Source organism: Microcebus murinus, chromosome 25, assembly GCF_040939455.1.
Source record: "Microcebus murinus isolate Inina chromosome 25, M.murinus_Inina_mat1.0, whole genome shotgun sequence".
NCBI classification, from domain to species: Eukaryota; Metazoa; Chordata; class Mammalia; order Primates; family Cheirogaleidae; genus Microcebus; species Microcebus murinus.
Window position 1 is genome coordinate 12,386,364 of NC_134128.1, and position 15,086 is coordinate 12,401,449.

The following is a 15,086-nucleotide window of genomic DNA, read 5'->3' on the forward strand; positions in this document are numbered from 1 at the left end:
TTTCAGTCCAGCTGATGTCTAATGATACTAATACGTTAGATTCTGTCAGATTTGCCTCAAAGACAATGAAAAGATTTTTGCTTTGTTTACTTTTTCCAGGTTGCTATGGTGATTTCTTTTTTTCAGTGGAGGGACAGACAGTAATGAGGGCAGTGTCATCAGAGCTGTTCCAGTGCCTTTGGGACAAAGTGCTCATAGTGGGGAGAACACAGAACCGGAGGTGGGGTTGGGGGAGGAGGAGGCTGGTGTCAGAATATCTAGGTTTTCCCCCCAGATCTGCCATTCACTGCATGACATGGGTAAGTCCCATGGCTTTCTGGAGCCTCAGTTTGTTCATCTCTAAAATGGGCCTGATGTTATCATTCTTGCCTATCTCATGTCATTGTTATGAATTTCAAATAAGATAATTTTATATTAAAAGTGCTTTAAAGACTATGACCTACATAGAATTATGGACTGTCTTTTAAAAACTTTCTCGTAGTTTAAGGAATAACCAGTTTCTTATCTCTTCTCTAGCTATTCATGATGGCTTTTTAGCCAGTAATTCCTCTTCTAGCTTCAAGTCTTTCTGTAATCTCATCCCATGTCTGCATAGATTCTTTTTAAGGTATAATCACAGCATGCATGGAATGATTAATATGCAAGACATTTAGCTAAAAACCTTTAATTGTTTCACTGTTTCATTCAGTCTTTGATTAAATGAAAACAGTCTTTCATTAACATTTACTATGAGGTAAGTGTTGATACTGTTATAGATGAAGATCCTGATTGATTAGGAAGGTGAAATTATTTATCTAAGCAGTATCACAGCCAGTATTGGAGCCCATTTGTCTGAAGCCACATCCATGCTTTATCTGGTATGCTATGATGTTTTGCCGTGCACCATGCCATTTAGGCAGTTCTGAAATCACGTCTCCTTCACAAAAACCTTCTCTTAGCAATTAAGTTCAAAGTGCCTCTGTTTCTTCTGAATATGTAGCTCTCAAAACTCTTTATTCCTCATGCCATTGTTCTCTTCTTGGTTGGTTTTTTGATCATTTAATCATCTTCTTCATGTAGACCCCTGAAATGCTTTTCTAAATCATTGCCATCTCTTTTAGATTACAGATATCTAGTTATAAAATCTTCTCTATTTTTTTACATCTTATTGTTAATTGAACCAGACAGATATGATGAAGAGGATATTGGTAGTCTAAACATCACGTCCTCTGTTATTTCCTGATACCTATTGGTTGATGTAACTTCTGGCACCCCCGGCCTTGTCTGTTATCTGTCTCTCTTTCCCATCCTTTCCTGTGACCCATTGGTCACACACCCAAAGTCACAAATATGACTGACAGTGATATGATGATTTATTTATTTGTATTTGTAACTTACCACTAATTAACATGTAAAGGATAAAATAGAATTCACTGATTGTTTTTTTCAAATCAAAACTTACTGAAATGTCTCTTTGTAAATTAAAGGAAAAGGAAAAGTAATTTAATAACTTATTAATAATTTATTGATAATTATTATAGCAATTTATTAATAATTATTAATAATTTTAATTATAGTTATTATCGTCATTAATGATTATAGTTATCAATAATTTAATTATAATAATTATAGTTATTAATAATTTAATAACTTAATAACATGTAGGTAGCAGTACTTTTTATGTCTATAAATTTTTTTTCAAGAGCCATTAAATATACCTGGCTTCTCTTATACATATGAGCATATGCTATGGTCATGTACTCAATAAATACTTACTGAGTGAATGAATGAATAAATAAATGAATGAAATTGGTAAGTTATTTTATCTCTTTCAAATTTTAGAAGTACAAAGGTAGAATTAAATTTCTACCATAATTATCAGAAGTAACTTTATTTTCTATTACTTTAATGATCAAAACTTGATCATTAAATGCCACTAAATTAATCTATTTTCCATTTGCTGTGAACTTTTAAATCAAATTTGTTATCTTTTGATATGTTAAACCTCAGAGGTAGTGAAGGCATGGAGGAAAAAAGAAAACTTACGAGAATTTTCAAGCCTAATAGTTTTTCTCCCTTTCTTACAACCAACCACACACTACTTTTCCACGGACAGAGTATCACTTATAATAATGCTGAAATTTCTTTTAAAAAGACATATGCATAAAACATGACATACATAAAAATAAAAAATTGCTCTGTTTATTAAATGAACCTTATCGTTTGCTTTAAATGTTAGGAGAAAAGGACATTGTGGGTCTACATTAGCTGTACTGTACTCTTTTAAAGCATTACCAAATGCCAAGAATCTGATATTACCATTCCAGTTTACAGTAACTAGCTTAGGGACATTAGTATCCTGTTGTTTGCAAAGGAATTCACAAGGAAACCTAAAACAATTGGAAAAGACAACGGAAAAAACGTTATGTACAGTTTTAGATGAGTCAACTATGATTAAGAAAATTGAATCAGATTGGCTGATGAACTACTGCTAAATAAAAATGCAGAGATGAGATATCCGAGCTTTCATTTCCTTGCTCTCTTTTATATCATGTGGCCACGAAGTTATTTTCCTCAAGAGATTTTTTTTGACTGGATTATTTATTTGATACAACCGATATTAAGAACATCATGAGCTGAAAATGCAGGTTGAAACAAAATTGGGGTAACAGAATGGCTTTGTTTACCTATCGTGTATTTTAGTAAAAAGTACTACATCTTAACACAATTTACAGGAAGCATCATTTTATGGAATGTCCTGTAAACAATGCCTCTCTGGAGCTGGACAGCAGTACTGAGGATAAGTACAATCTGTGCTCATTTGGTTTCAGGAATATTTGCCGTGTGTTGTTATAGTAGGACAAATATTTTCTAATCGTTTATGGCACTTACATTTTTTTTAACATTCACCATAGTCCGTAAACAATGTCAGCATGTGTAATTTTAAACAGCTTCTTCTTCATAGGCTTGAGAAATAAAAGTTGGAAGTTTATGAGATATAGGAAAGATATTACACTGTGCAACAAATTTAAAGTCTGAAAACAGAGGTTTTCAAGTGGAAGGAGGAGACTGACAACTTGAGAAGGCAGTACTTTGATCTAGCGTCAGATTTCTTTACTTAATCAAGATTCTTAGAATTTTCTCAGCACTTTCCAGTTAAGTGGGGATTCTGTATGGAGAATTTTTTTTTTAACTTTTGCCTTTTAAAAGTTTTTTTTCTAACACACTGTACTGTAGGAATTTGAGTAGGGTGAAGAGTAGACAAGATCTCAGACTTAGTATCTTACTTTTGAAGTCATGATAGTTTAATTTCATTCATACGAAAATACACATTTATTCATAATGGAGTAAGGAGGCCCTGTTAATTTTAAACAGGAAGAGCCTCAATGCAGAATAAGAGAAGGTCCTTGGAATAATTTACCAACTTTTAAACAATATTTTTAAAAAGTAGCAAAGGAGGTCCAGGAATGTTAACAGAGCAAAAAGTGTTTGTTTTTTTTTAATCACCAAAAATTGCTATCGGAAAGTTAGATAATCTATCTCGTCTTTTCTAATTTTGTCTTTAGTAAACCTTTCTCAAATTTTGCTTCTTTTGTAAAGTTTTTTCTCTCCCTGCATATTGAAATCTCTTTCTGAATTCCTACAAATGATGTGAGGGCCTGTAGAGTTTAGTAATTAAGTGCTGGGCACAAGCAGATTGCCTCAGTCAGTGTCCTGGCTGCACTGCCTGCAATCCAGGTAACCTTGGGCAATCCACTTGGCCTCTGTTTGCATTGAGCTACTCATTTAAGAAATGCAGATAATAATAGTACCTACCTCATGTGGTCATGGTGAGTATTAAAAGAGGAAATACCTGTAAATCACATATGAGTGCTTCATGAATGGTGGCATATTTTACTGTGTATAATGTTGCAGCATTTGATTATTTTTTGCCATGGTCTTCCTGAATTGCACCCTAAATCATGATATACAAATATTCATAAACATATCCTGCTGCCTTTTTCCTTAGTTGTGTTTTTACATACTTGTTGCATGTTTTTTATATAAATTCCCCGGGTCAAGACATATAGCATTTACTTTTTTATTCCACACAGTCTTGTGTACAAAGCCAAGGACTTTTAGCACTTAGAATTCTAGGTCTTACATATGAAAGGGACTTAGAAATAATGTATTAGCCACAAGAACACTGAAGACCTAGAGACGGGGAGTTCATTATCTAACACTGCTCACACAGTCCATTGTACTTCCTACTATGTTATGTAATTCTTATCTAATGTAATGAAGACATCTAAAATTAGAACAACATTTTGGAAAAGAGTACCTAAGGTTTGATGTGGTGAGAAGAAGGACTGAGCATTATATTATAGCACCAAATGATATAATCAATATTTTTTAAAAAAAAAAAAGAATAAAATTAATGTTGGTAGCCATGATTATTTCTCCCTGTTTTATAAATGCATAAATATAACTTTATTATAACTTAACGATTTTCTCCTAAATTACGCATTGCATATTTTCAGTTACCTTTCCATGGGTGTAATTTTTTTCAACTCGCTGCTGCCCACTTTGAAGTGACCGAGCCCTGCTGTTTTACCAGGTTGCGGTGGGGAGCTATCCGGAGCCACGGGCGTCTTCACCAGCCCCGGGTATCCTGGCAGGTACCCACCCAACAAGGAGTGTATCTGGTACATCAAGACAGCCCCCGGGAGCAGCATTCAGCTCACCATCCATGACTTTGACGTGGAGTATCACGCAAGATGCAACTTTGACGTCCTGGAGGTAGGAAGTGAGATTGTTTTCCAGCACATTCGAAAATCTGGGGTAGAACTGGAAATCCTTCCGCCAAGATCCCTACTTCTTTTCAGTGGTCAGCCATGTTCTATTCTTAGACATTTTAATGAGTTTCAGGCCTCTGTGAATAATGCTGGCAGACATGTGGGATTAATATTTTAATCTGGGCTTCCTTAAAGCAGTGCCTGAAGGCCTTGGCTGCAGTTTAGTTAGGAGGGCAGGCCAGGAAGCAGCAGCAAGGGAACAGAGTGAGTGAAGAAGTGGAGGCGGGAGAGGGAGGGAGAGCCAGTGGAGGGGACCCCTGTGGGCCACTTGGGCTCAGTCCTGCTGGGACCCTCTGAGGGTCATTCCTTTGATGGACCAGAAGCTAAGGCATTGGTCCCCAACTCTGCTCCCCAGTGATGAGGATTGCTCTTGGGATTGTCAACACCCCACACTTCCGGTCTGAGAAAGCTCCCTGAGAAAAAGCATTTGCATGGCAGAGTGTGGAGTGTAGATGCTGGCAGCAAGCACAGGAAATGCCCTCCAGTGCAGCAGGTGCAATCCAGGGGGTGCAGTGGCTGTCACTATGGTATGTCTGCTGCAGATGGCTTTTAAAAATAATGATCACTTAGATAGTGGAAGTCGTTTGAAGATGAAAACTTTTCCAACACTACTGCAAAGGGTGTATCTCAGATCATTAGGATGGTCTCTTAGAATCGTGGGCCCAAAAGCTTATGATCAGCCTTTTATTGCATGAATCTAGTCATTAGGAGATATATATATGTCCTCAACTTTGACCTGTCTGCAAACTTTAATGGCTTCCAAGTACACAAAAAAATTCTGTCACCCCAATTGTAGGGGTGCTATAGCACATCATGTAGGGGTGCTATAGCACAATTGATGTGCTATAGCACATCATGACAAGGACTTTATATCTAGTAGAACTTAAATTCCATGAGGCTGGGGTTTGTTGTGTTTTGTTTTACTGCTACTCCCTAGTGCCACAGAGTACCTGGCAAGTAGTAAAAACTTTCAATAGGTGTTTGTGGAATGAATGAAAGCATCTAAATTTCTGATGGCACAGTGTAAAAAATGCACTTTTGGGGTGTTTTACAGAGGAATTTTTATATCTGTATTCTCATTTAAATGATAATCCTGTGAAGTAAGAGGAGAACTTGGTCTCCATTTTACAGTTGTCAAAACCAAGGTTAAAAAGACTAATGAGTTTTTCCATGACCACATGGACGGTGAGCAGAAGAGCTAAGAATCGAACCTGGTCCCTGTTCAGTGCGCATCTCTGGACCGCCGGCGTGCAACCACAGATGTGTGCCGTGGGCAAGGGATTGAAACCGGTAGCAAGGACCGCACGGGAAACTTTAACCCCTAAAACCTTCATTTAATTATAACACAAGTTCTTACCTTGAAAAGAAATGGGGTTCTAAAATCATCCCCTCAGTGAGAGTCAGTAGGAATTACATTTAGTAGCTCAAGCTTCTTCAAAGGAGGATTACGCTACAGTAAATAAAATCATTACGGAATGAATGAAAGCACCTAAATCTCTGATGACACACCACATTAATGCACATTTGGGGTGCAAGCCCATGGGCCAAACCCATCCCCTTGTCTTCCTGGAAATGATGGCTGCCAAATCATGACTGCATCTCCCAGGAGGGAGGAGTTATTAGGAGGAGAGAACAAGGTGCTTCCTGAAATCCACACTCACAACACGAAGAGGCCTAGCTAGCATTCCCATGTGGAATGTTCGGGTGGTCTCCGTTGCCAGCGAGGATATTGCTTGGTTGCATAAAACCCCTTCACACGTACAAAGGGCTGGCAGTGGATCCTCTGCAGCAACGTGCAATGTTCCAGACCCTTCATTTTCATGTTCCAAAGTTCATGTGATGTGGTTGCCCACTTGGCAAAACGTAAATGGGCTCATTGTGCTTTGGGTTTTGTCACACCCATTACGTGAGGAAGCAGGGACAGGCGCTGTTCCCTGCAAGCAGGCCTGGGCCCCGAGGGACACCATCAGGGACTCAAGGAGGGTCCTATGCCTGAGAGGAGAGACAGGAGTCTGCCTGGGTCTTATTTTTAGTATGTCAGGTTGGAAGTGCAGTGACCGCCCACGTTCTATCAAAAGCAACGTTGGAGGGGATGCATTATTTTGAGGCCCTTAAATATTTTGGTAAAGTTTTTTCCTTTAAGCTGAAATGAGCAACCCTCTGACTTTTTGTTCGGAAACCGTGTTTCACTTCCCTGCCCATCCTCAACTCAGATGGAAAATGCCCTAATAAATCACGGCTAATGAGGATGGAACGATTTTCTTCAACCCTTATTCTCTAGCTGCCGATACCATGAGAGTGGTAGGTTTCAACATTTGATACCCCTGGTGGGCGTGTGGTCTAGAAGCATTGCCCACTTCCTCAGCCTGCGTGTTGTTCTTCCCTGTTCTGCTGAGTGCAGGCAAGGAAGATGATACTGTCACCAGGAGTTGGGCTTCCCTGGCTTTCACCAAATTTAACCAGGAGCCATTTTTGTCCCCTCAAACATCAGTGTCCAGAAAGTGGCCAGTTGCAGAAAGCAACAGCCGTTTGGTTACTCATAACCCCGGAATGCTGACTTGATCGTAACAATAAATGGAGCTAACAGAGCAGAAAGTAATGTTCAAAACAGATTAAAACCATAGGCTCTGAAATGTTCCCCATCCCGAGCGTTTGCTAAAAACACATTTTTTAATCTCTGGTCATCAGACCAATTCTTTTTTTTCCCCCCCCAAAGTTTAGTCATATGCTGCAGTCGAATGAACCACACCCTGAAATTCTTTCCCTCTTTTTCCTCTTTTGAAGAGTCATGTGTTAACTGTCGGTTTTATTTGTGGAAGCCGAAAGTACCATTCCATTGTTTTGGTCGTGGAAACACTGGCTGATTTTGCTTCAATCTCTGAGAAATCTCTGTAAAAAGAGCCAGAACTGGCATCAAGTAAAAAAGGAAATGCACTGGTCGGTGCAATTAACCAGGACAATTGCTTGGTGTGGGCCCCTTAGCTTGCTCAGATCTCTCTGCAGAGCTGTTTGTGAGCTCAGCCCTTAGAAAGGAAGCAAATAATGTCAAAAGTGGCAGTGTTTATTCTTGTGGAGGCTTCTAAGCCCAGCCAACTCGTACCCATTATGTTTGTGATCTCAAGGGGATGTAGGAGCAGAGAAAACAAAGAATATTTTGCCGACGCTCAGATTTCTTTGTGAGCCCGTAACACGTGTGCTCAGTGTCCTCTCCAAATATGTGCCGTTTGCTGGGCTTGCATGGCCGTCAGTGTCATGCTCTGGGGACTGTGCCTTTGGCGAGGGGGTAGCGAAATCTCGAAAATGGGAAAGAACGCTCTAAACAGGCTTGTTTGTTCCATTTGCATATGTGTACGTGTGGAGGGCCACACGGGACTCTTCCTAAAGTCCCGCTTTTGGTGGGACGTAGGGGGCCTGCACAAACATCAGCTCCTCCTAATAAAAATAAGCCTGAAGCAGCCAGCCTGCCTCATTCCTTTGCAATTACTGTCCTCGGGCTCAGCCCTCTGCGGAACAGCAGTTTCATTCATTTTGGCCTTTCCCGCATGGCTGGGGGGAATTAATCAGACAAAGACATCATTATAGATTCGAATCACAGACTCCTCTCCCAAAGTAGGTTTCTTGTTCTCACTCTTTCTCCCCAGAGAACACTTGAGTGATTTTCCTATCAGTCAGCAGTGGGCCTGAGGAATGGCGGGGAGGTGGCCCAGGGTGGGAAAGGTGGAGGGGGCACTGCACCCAGCTCTCAGCGCTGCTTTCCTGGCTCTCGTCTGTGCACCTCGAGGTGGGTGCGCGGTTGCGAAGAGCTCAGATGCCAATATCCCTGAAAACTGTCACCCCAAATGGCCTTTCTTCTACAAATTCAACTTTGACAAGACCTCAAGGTGGTGGTGGGTCAGTATCTTCTGTTTGATTCTTATCTTCCCCTCTGTTCCCTTCCCCACCCCAAACACATGGACACGTGAGATAAGCAGGGACCCAGGGAGACTGGGAAACCTGGGTGAGCCCCGCTGGAGGCCCGGCCTGACCTGGGCTACAGGTGCCTACAGGATGCTGTGTGTGAGACTGAGGGACCCCTCTCCAGAGGAATGTGCCACTGGGGTGTTGGCATATTTGGGGAAGCCTAGGAGGTCTGAATTCAAGTGTGATAGATCTAGAGGGAGCCATGCAGAGACTGGGGCAGAGTCTGGGGCAGTGCCTGGGCAGGATTGGTTGCTCTCGGTCAGGCACCTGCCAGAGCACAGGGACGATCTGTAGCACCCCTTCTTCCAGATGCTCCAGGATTCACTTCTAAAGGTTGCATTTCCACTCCCTCTGAAGAAGCAAGATCATTATATTTAATGCCTAATTTTATAAAATATTGAGCTTGCAGGGTAGGTGGAAATCCCTAAAAATATAACTGGGAAATCAATAGCCTTCAGTAAACTCAACTTTCATAAACAGAATGGCTTTGTGCTAACTAGTCTATGTGCCTGTAAGAGTTAGACAACCAGACTTAATACTGTAGTATCTGCAGCGTCTCTGCCAGAGAAAGCCGGAAATGTCATGAAGACACGAAAAGGAGGAAAAGGGGAGATAGGGAGGGTTCTGGCTGATGAAACAGGCAGGCATTTCGCGAGGGATTGGGCTTGTGTGTTCCTAAGGCAGAGGGAGTGCCTTTGAAAACTCAGCTCAAGTTTATGGTTCATCCACACCCAGGGAGGATGAGATTTCAATCTCTCATCATAATGGAATCCAAGAGCTGGTGTTGAAAAGGAGCCAGGGGGAAGGGTTGTGATTGCTTAAATGTAACTCTCAATTTAAGTCTTTTTTCCTAATCCCCCCCGATCTTAGATCTATGGAGGCCCTGATTTCCACTCTCCCAGAATAGCCCAGTTGTGTGCGCAGAGGTCGTCATCGGAGAACCCCATGCAGGTCTCCAGCACTGGAAATGAGCTAGCAATCCGATTTAAGACCGACAGCTCTGTCAATGGGAGAGGCTTCAACGCCTCATGGCAAGAGGTCCCTGGAGGTGAGTGGAACAAAGGAGGTGTCTTAAAGCACTTGCACTAAGCCCTTGTTACCTTTCATGAGCTGTCTGGATAAAGGTGTGAGGACTATACCCTGATCGATAACGTATGGACTTCCCAAATGGCTAAGACTGCGTTCGCATGTACTTGTCCCTAGAAGATGCGATAGAGTTTAACTTCCTAAGTTTTATCCCATATGTGAAAACAAGGACGCAATATGCAAGTCCACGATGACAGAGAATTAGAGTGACTGGCTAGATTCACTCTCCAAGGGACTTGTGCCTCTTAGCCACCTCAAATTGAGGCATCAGTGAATGGCAAATGACTTCATGCCACGGCACAGACCTTTGGATTCTTGGCAAATGCCAAACTGCAAACGTAAAATTTGTGAATCCCAAGGAATTACTGTGTGGTATGTAGTGACTTTCTTCCCAAGATCTTAAACTCCCTGTTGCACATTTTTTAAGTAAGAAAACTATACACAAAATATTTTAATGGATGTTAACTTATACAACTTCTAACAGTAGCCACATTTATGGAGTCTGTAATATGTGCTGGATACTTTTCTAACTATTTTACAAGGAGTATTTCATTTAATCCTTACAACCATCCTGTGAGGGAAGTCCATTTTTCATCCTCATCTCACTAATAAGGAAAGTGAAGATTAGAGAAGTTTGAGACTTGCCCAAAGTCCCACAGCTAGAAAATGTGAAAGCATATTTAGTGTTTAGATTACCCCAAGTGATTCTCAATTATTAGAAAATAGCACTGAATTTTCCATTATTGGTTTATATTATCGTAAATCCAAAAAGTAATGGGTGGTAGAGGTATATATTACCCTGACAGGTATTTGATATCATAGAAATGAAAAAAAAAAACAAACTGTACTACATCCAGATATTAAAATTTTTAAAAGTAGATATTAAATTATTTGTAGGCCGGGCGCGGTGGCTCACGCTTGTAATCCTAGCACTCTGGGAGGCCGAGGCGGGCGGATTGCTCAAGGTCAGGAGTTCAAAACCATCCTGAGCGAGACCCCCGTCTCTACTATAAAAATAGAAAGAAATCAATTGGCCAACTAATATATATATATAAAAAATTAGCCGGGCATGGTGGCTCGTTCCTGTAGTCCCAGCAACTCGGGAGGCTGAGGCAGTAGGATTGCTTGAGCCCAGGAGTTTGAGGTTGCTGTGAGCTAGGCTGACGCCACGGCACTCACTCTAGCCTAGGCAAGAAAGCGAGACTCTGTCTCAAAAAAAAAAAAAAAAAAAAAAAATTATTTGTAAAAGCATACACTACTACATTATCAAAATTCTTGTGAGAAGACATGTTATTCTTACAGTATGCTATATTTTTAGAGGAAAATGGAAAAACATTTCATACCTTTGTGAAAATATGATTTCATCTGCACTTGTTTTCACTATTTTTTAAAATAACTTTGGCATCAGTGTTTGAAGTGTTTGAAGTATTTTCTTAGCATTTTCCATATAATTCTTCTTATTTCTGTTAGGAAAAATGAATTAATGTGGATATTCAGTTCTTCAAAGTTTTTAGGATAGACTAAAGAAAACTAATTGTCAAGCAAAGTAGTATATTGGCCCATACTGCCAGGTAATAGTAGTATAGTTAAATGCATCCACGATCCCTCTCATTGCTAAATTGGGTTTCCTGCTTACAGGTTGTGGTGGGATTTTCCAGGCTCCCAGTGGAGAGATTCATTCTCCAAATTATCCCAGTCCTTATAGGAGTAACACTGAGTGCTCCTGGCTTATTCGGGTTGACAGAAATCACCGTGTTCTCTTGAACTTCACTGACTTTGACCTTGAACCTCAGGACTCTTGTATTATGGTAAGTGACACAAATTTCAAGCATCTTTTCCAGTCAAACCTGGGTCAAAATATTGTCATATGAGCACATTTAGTGCATGTATTAGCTATGGGTGTTTTCAACATCAAATCATAGGAAACTGAACTATTAGCAACCTAAAATGTAAGGACATTTACTTTTTTTTTTTTTAACCTAAAAACAAATCAGGAGGTAAATAATCTCAAGGTTTGTTTAGTAACTCAATATCTGCTCTGCCATTATTGTTGGCTTTTCATTGTGTTATTGCTTTAGGGTAAAAAAAAAAAGACTGCAGTTTTTCTGAACATCCTGAGTCCACATCTGAAGAAAGGAAGGAGGAATAGTGTTAGCTATTTCTTTTGTGTTTGTGTTTCTTCTAATAAGGAAAGCAAACTTCCCCCAACTTCCCCCATTGCCCCCTTATATATTATTAGCCAGAATTAGCTACAAAGTAGATCAGAAAATTATAGTGGAATAGATTTATCAAAACTACTTTAGATCAATTATTATTAAGCTTCTGGAGTTCTGACAGCATTTGACTTTTCCTGAGATTGGGATATTTTGATTTTCTGCCTGAACAAATCAGTTTTCTGATAGGACAGAATAGGTTGGAAATTGAGGTGGAGGAGAGATATGGTTAGATGACAAAAAATTTCTGCTCCTACCAACAACTTTAATGCATTCCTTCCTGAAACTAATGCTTTGTGCTTCACATAAGAGTAAATTAGGGTTTTTTTTTTCTTGTTTTTAAGTTTTTTAACTACCTGATTTTCTAACAAAAGATTTTTCATCTTTCATTTGTATTTATAGACATTTCATGCAAATATAAACCAGACTCTCCGGGTTAATGGAACTTTCTATTTTAGCTTCCTGACAGTTTCCTACACAAACTCCAACTGGCCAGTTTCTTTCACATTTAATTCAAGAAAACTCAAAAGTTGTTTTGTATTTTTCAAAGTAGTCCAATCTAATGGTATGATTTTAAGTATTATTTTTATAAGATCAGATCTTTAATAAAAGTTCAGTTAATTTGTGGCCATATGTTAACCTTCCAAATGAGTATTCAGTGTCTAAGTTGGCAAAGCAGCCTACAAACTTAAAGGGTAGAACATTTATTTTTCAAAATGCTAACTCAGACCAATTCCCCTGACAAAGGCAATTCAAAAATTTTGGATGACATTTAAAAACGTCTTTCTAAATGCAGCAAGGAACTCACAAGGTATTGTGAAATTTCTTAGTTTATATCTGAGAGAGGTGTGAGCCTAGTATTTGGGAGTATTTTTGCCCATAGGGCATTTACTGATCCCAGAAGGATTTAGCAGCATTTCTAAGAGCCTCTCAGGGCAAAAAGGACCAAAATTTGAGTCCAGGAACTCATTAGGATGGAAGTCCTAGCAAACTATTTATATCCTAGGTAAAATAAAAGTAAGGCAGCTTTCATTGAGACTACATCCAAGCTTCAAGTCACCTGAGTGGCCCTCCCAAAATCTCAGACCATAGGATAATGAGAAGGAATCCTATATTGCTAATATGTCTAGGCATCGGGCATCCAGCAAATGCAATTTAAATCTTCTTCAAAGGGAGATAAAATCATTCTAGACCTCGGTTCTACCAACAATTTTTCATATGCAATAGCCAACACACTATCAAAGATATTCATGTACATGAGGAGACAGCATAACATAAATGAGATAAAACACAAATAACGGACAATGGAAACAAATCCATTCATATGCCAGATTCTAAAGTTACCAGACAAGTTGCTAAACAACCGTGACTACTAAGCTCATGGAGATATAAGTTAAACTGAAAACTTTCAGCGAAGTACTACAAACTATAAAAAGTGACATTGCAATTATGAAGAAAAAGCAACTAAAAATTTTAGAACTGGTAAATACCACAGCCAAAATTAAGACCTCAACAGAAGAGGTTTTGGGGATATTAAACATATTAGACAGAGATGAAGAGAGAAATAGTGAACTGGAAGATAAGTCAGAAGAATCTATTCAGGAAAAAAGCATGGATAAGCAAAAGGATGAAATATACAGAAGAGAGGCTAACACACACAGAGGACACATAGAAAAAGTATAACATACATTTCACCGGAATCTCAGAAGGAAAAGAGAGATAAATGGACCAGAAGCAGTATTTGAAGAGCTAATGACTAAGGCTTCCACAAAACTGATGAAAGACATCATTAAAAAAAAATCAGAATCCCAAGAAACACAGACAGCCAAGTGGCAGGATAAATAGAAAGACAAACTTTTATTAAAACAAACAAATAATCAAACAAACAAACAAACAAAAAAACCCAAGCAAAACCAAACAAACTAACTAAAGATAAAGGGAAAATGTTGAAGTCAGCTCGGAGAGTAGGTAGGTGAAGAACAGATTGCCTTTTAGGAAGTGGAAACTGAATGCTAACTTTTCCATAGCAGTACTAGGAAGCCAAAAAACAAATAAAGGGATGGTATGTTTGAAGAAAGAAAATAGTTACCAGCCAGGAACTCTATATTTTCCTAAAACGCCTTTTAAAAATAAAGATGAAATAAACACTGAAGCAAAAAAAAAAAAAAAAGGGTCTCCAAGGGAAGTTTAAGCAGGCCAGAGACAGACTGTCTACTCATAGTTTTGCCTGTGCTGGGCATTTCTCCAGCACTTGCTCCCTCCCCAGGTTGGCATGGTGCCAGGTATAGCTGCTTCTCTTTGGTAAAGTCCATGATCCATAGAATTTAGCATACAAACTGTATGACCAAACTAAAGCCACAGTCAAAGGCATGCCCAACATGGCTGTCATCATGAGGAGGTTTTCCACTCACCTACATGGGATATAAATGCACAACGTTTTCTAGTAACCTTTGTATCTCAGCATGCAGCTGGGCTTGGCTTAACAAACTGTAGCAGGAGGCAACAGACAAGAGGAAGTGAAAGCTCAAATATGATTTGGTCGTAGGCATGGAGATGGGAAAATAAACCCAAAGACAGGTACTGGGAAGAGTTCAGTCTGGCAGATAAGGCAAAATACAAAATGTAATAGTCCAAACAAGTTGTCAGAATCAGGGTATCCTGATTGACAGTTGACCTTTGAAAAATGCAGGGATTAGGGGCACGGACTCCCACCTCCAGTTAGTTGAAATCTGCATATAACTTTTGACTACCCCAAGACTTACTACTAATAGTCCACTCTTACCTTCCTAATAACATAAATGGTCAATTAATGCATATTTTTGTATGCTATATGTATTATATAATGCATTCTTAAAGTAAGCTGGAGAAAAGAAAATATTATTAAGAAAATCATAAGGAAGAGAAAATATATTTACTATTCCTTAAGTGGAAGTGGATTATTATAAAGATCTTGATCCTCATCATCTTCATGTTGAGTAGGCTGAGGAGGAGGTGGGGTTGGTCTCGCCGTCTC

At 39.4% G+C, this 15,086-nt stretch overlaps 1 protein-coding gene across 1 annotated transcript in view; it reads left to right on the forward strand.

The window, feature by feature from the left end:
- Positions 1-15,086, forward strand: part of CUBN (cubilin) — a 234,572-nt gene that overhangs the window by 97,746 nt on the left and 121,740 nt on the right. Inside the window, exons 29-31 of the mRNA XM_012753774.3 lie at positions 4,577-4,758; positions 9,645-9,822; positions 11,499-11,668. Of these exons, the coding sequence (XP_012609228.2) occupies positions 4,577-4,758; positions 9,645-9,822; positions 11,499-11,668 (530 nt within the window). The remainder of the gene's footprint in view (positions 1-4,576; positions 4,759-9,644; positions 9,823-11,498; positions 11,669-15,086) is intronic.